At 51.1% G+C, this 3,260-nt stretch overlaps 1 protein-coding gene across 1 annotated transcript; it reads right to left on the bottom strand.

The window, feature by feature from the left end:
* Nucleotides 1–1,110: 1,110 nt before the first annotated feature.
* kcna10a (potassium voltage-gated channel, shaker-related subfamily, member 10a) lies at nucleotides 1,111–2,577 on the bottom strand (the record flags this gene model as incomplete). Its single annotated transcript, XM_084436029.1, has 1 exon — nucleotides 1,111–2,577. The coding sequence occupies one exon, from the start codon at nucleotides 2,575–2,577 to the stop codon at nucleotides 1,111–1,113; it is 1,467 nt and encodes a 488-aa protein (XP_084292155.1).
* Between the last annotated feature and the right edge of the window lie 683 nt (nucleotides 2,578–3,260).

The raw sequence follows: 3,260 nt of genomic DNA, 5'->3' as shown, positions 1-3,260 counted from the left end.
AGGCAAAATAAGTAGCAGTTGTGATCTGTTCTGATACTGTACATACTACACTACATCTTGGCAACTGCATATTCAAGGCTTCTCTCTATCTCACACACACACACACCCTCTCTCTCACTCCACTCCTCTACTACTGTTTACCTGTCTAGACATCGCTCTCTTTCTCTCACAGTTTATCAGTCTGTCGGTAAGGTCTATTAAAATATAGCCTGTCTTGTGGTTTTGCTGGTTCCTGTAAAGAGTACAGTATGTACCAGAAGTATGTACTAGAGGTATGTACTAGAGGTACTGTATGTAACTACTAGTTGAACGCTAGAGGGAAGATGATGAGGAACAAAAGTTGTTGTTTTTTTAAGAGAAAAAAAAAAATTACAAATCTTTTTTTAAATTTAAAATAGTTTATCTACCTTAAATCAGCTCCTACTTCAAATTATGTTATATAGAAAAGGCATTTGTACTGTATGTCTCATTGACATGTTCAAAACACTTGTGTTTTCAGCATATTTGTATCGTATATATGGCATTATCTCATCAAAGGTATTCTGAAGTCAAAGGCACTCACTGTCAGTCCATAGTATGACTAGGGAGCTGTCAAACTTAAGTTAGCAGAGATCTACACCCAATAAATTAATATGAGCGTGTGAACACAAATAATAAATAACAATCATGGAATAAATACAATCCTCGCAATCTAATCAGCACACATACAGTACAGTATGCAATAAACAAGTTGCTGAGATACACTTGTCAACAAGACATCTAAACATACATTGTTGAACATCTATGTGATACTGCCATTTGAAGGAGGAGGAGGTCTATATACTAACAACTAATAACTACTACTTCACCTAAATCTGAAATGTTCTGACATGCAACTGCTGAAGGCAAACTACTGTTCTCTTTATAGGCTGTTACTATTCACATGCTTGTAAGCTGTAACCATTTTCACCATTGTTAACAATCACTAGAGTGTTCGAGCTAAGAGTTGTCCATTCTATACAACATTATAAAACACATCAGTATTTCCTGTCGCAAAACACAGAGGTGTCTGTACTGATCTTAGAACCATTCTGTCTGAACAATCGCAACAGGCTTTCTCCTCCATCCTTGTTAGTTGGTGGCTAACTCCTCTTCTCCCCCAGTCTTTCTTTTTTTTCTTTTGTGACTCTGCCAGGCCCCGTTGGCCTTGTTCTTGGAGGAGAGGTTGCTGGGTTTGGTTTCCAAGTCCGCCTTCATGGCCTGCGCCACGGCCTCCTCTATGGCCGCCTTGTCCTCCGACTCCGTCTCACGGTGGTAGAAGTAGTTGAAGTTGGAGACGATGACAGGCACGGGCAGGGCGATGGTCAGCACGCCGGCGATGGCGCACAGGGTTCCCACTACCTTTCCCCACATGGTGATCGGACACATGTCCCCGTAGCCCACGGTGGTCATGGTGACCACCGCCCACCAGAAGCCGTCGGGGATGCTAATGAACTGCGTGTTGGGCTCGTCCACCTCGGCGAAGTAGATGGCGCTGGAGAAGAGGATGACTCCGATGAAGAGGAAGAAGATGAGCAGCCCCAATTCCCTCATGCTGGCCTTCAGAGTCTGGCCCAGGATCTGGAGCCCCTTGGAGTGACGGGACAGCTTGAAGATACGGAACACCCGCACTAGACGGATGATGCGCAGGAAGGCCAGCGACATGTTCTGGCCCCAGTTCATGTGCGGCGTGGTGAGCAGGTCCATCACCAAGGTCACAAAGTAGGGGATGATGGAGATGATGTCTATGATGTTCATGAGGTTGTGGATGAAGTCCCTCTTGTTGGGGCAGACCACAAAGCGCACGCTGAGCTCAAAGGAGAACCACACAATGCATGCCGTCTCGATGAAGAAGAAGGGGTCCGAGAGGGTGGCGATGAGGGTTTTGGGCATGGCGCTGGGCGTGGACAAAACGGTGAGACCTCCCGAGTGGTCTCCGGGAATGACCCCGTCCATCTCCTCGCGAAACTCGGGGAGCGTCTCCATGCAGAAGATGATGATGGAGATGACGATGACAATGACGGAGACCAGTGCCACGCCACGGGCGGCGTTGGAGCTCTCCGGATACTCGAACAGCAGCCAGAACTGTCGGGAGACTTCATTTTTGGGTAGCACGATCACCACCTCTTTGATGAAGCCCTCGTCCTCTCTGAACTGATCCATGGCTTCGCTCCCCAGGTCGTAGAAGATGATCTCATCGGCGAATACGTCCAGTGGAACATTGGCCGGACGCCGGATCTTCCCGCCCGACTGGTAGTAGTACAGGATCCCGTCGAAACTGGGACGGTTCCGGTCGAAGAAGTACTCATTCCGCATAGGGTCGAAGTAGACACCCCTCTTCACTGGGTCCCCCAGCAGCGTTTCCGGGAACAAGTCCAGCGTCTTCACCTGCGTCTCGAAGCGAAGCCCAGCGATGTTGATGATGATTTTCTGGTCGCCGTCATTCAGGTCCCGGTTGTCCACGAAGAGGTCCTCGCAGTACTCCCTGGCCAGCCGGCTGAAGATGTTCTCACTCTGGGCCGGCTCATGGTTCAGCAGCAGCCTCCAGTTGGATATCATGCTGGCGCAGCTGGGGCGGCCCCTCCTGCTGTGGGAGGGCCTGGCAGTGGCGGGGGAGCCAGGCATGCCCAGAGTTTGTGGTCCTGACTCCCTCCGGGATGCAGGCTCTCTACTGAGGAGGGAGATGGACTCTCTCCGGGATGCAGGCTCTCTAGTGAGGAGGGAGAGGGACTCTCTCCGGGACCCAGGCTCTCTAGTGAGGAGGGAGAGGGAAGGAGGCAGGAGGCCATGGGGGGAGGGGGAGGGGGTGGGCACCAGGCAGGGGACGTGGCTTGCGTGGAGGAATCGGTTGTGGGTCCCGGCGATGTGTTCGGGGGGCATGTCCATGGTGAGGTCGGTGGTCTCGTCGGGAAAGTCGGGGTTGTCCAGGTCATCCTCAATAATCATTTCGTACGGGCTCTCGAAGTCCACCAGAGCCACCTCCATGGTTGCCGTGGCGCTGCCACGCCCGGCGGAACCACCGCCCTGGGCTAGGGAGACCCCAGAAGAGGAGGGTGAGGGGGGGCTCAGGCACCTGGACTGAGGATGGTGGGTCCAGCAGAGAGGACTATGGCTTCGCTACTCAATCCTTCTCCCTTTCACACCTGCATAGAGAGACAGGAGAGAGTCAGTGTTTGTGTCTGTGTGTGTTAAAGTGTCTGTGTCATTAGATGATACTAGAACATGACGTCTATAGACACGTG

This window comes from Borostomias antarcticus (genome assembly GCF_949987555.1).
Source record: "Borostomias antarcticus genome assembly, chromosome: 3".
Lineage (NCBI taxonomy): Eukaryota > Metazoa > Chordata > Actinopteri > Stomiiformes > Stomiidae > Borostomias > Borostomias antarcticus.
This window is presented reverse-complemented; position numbering and strand designations above follow the sequence as displayed.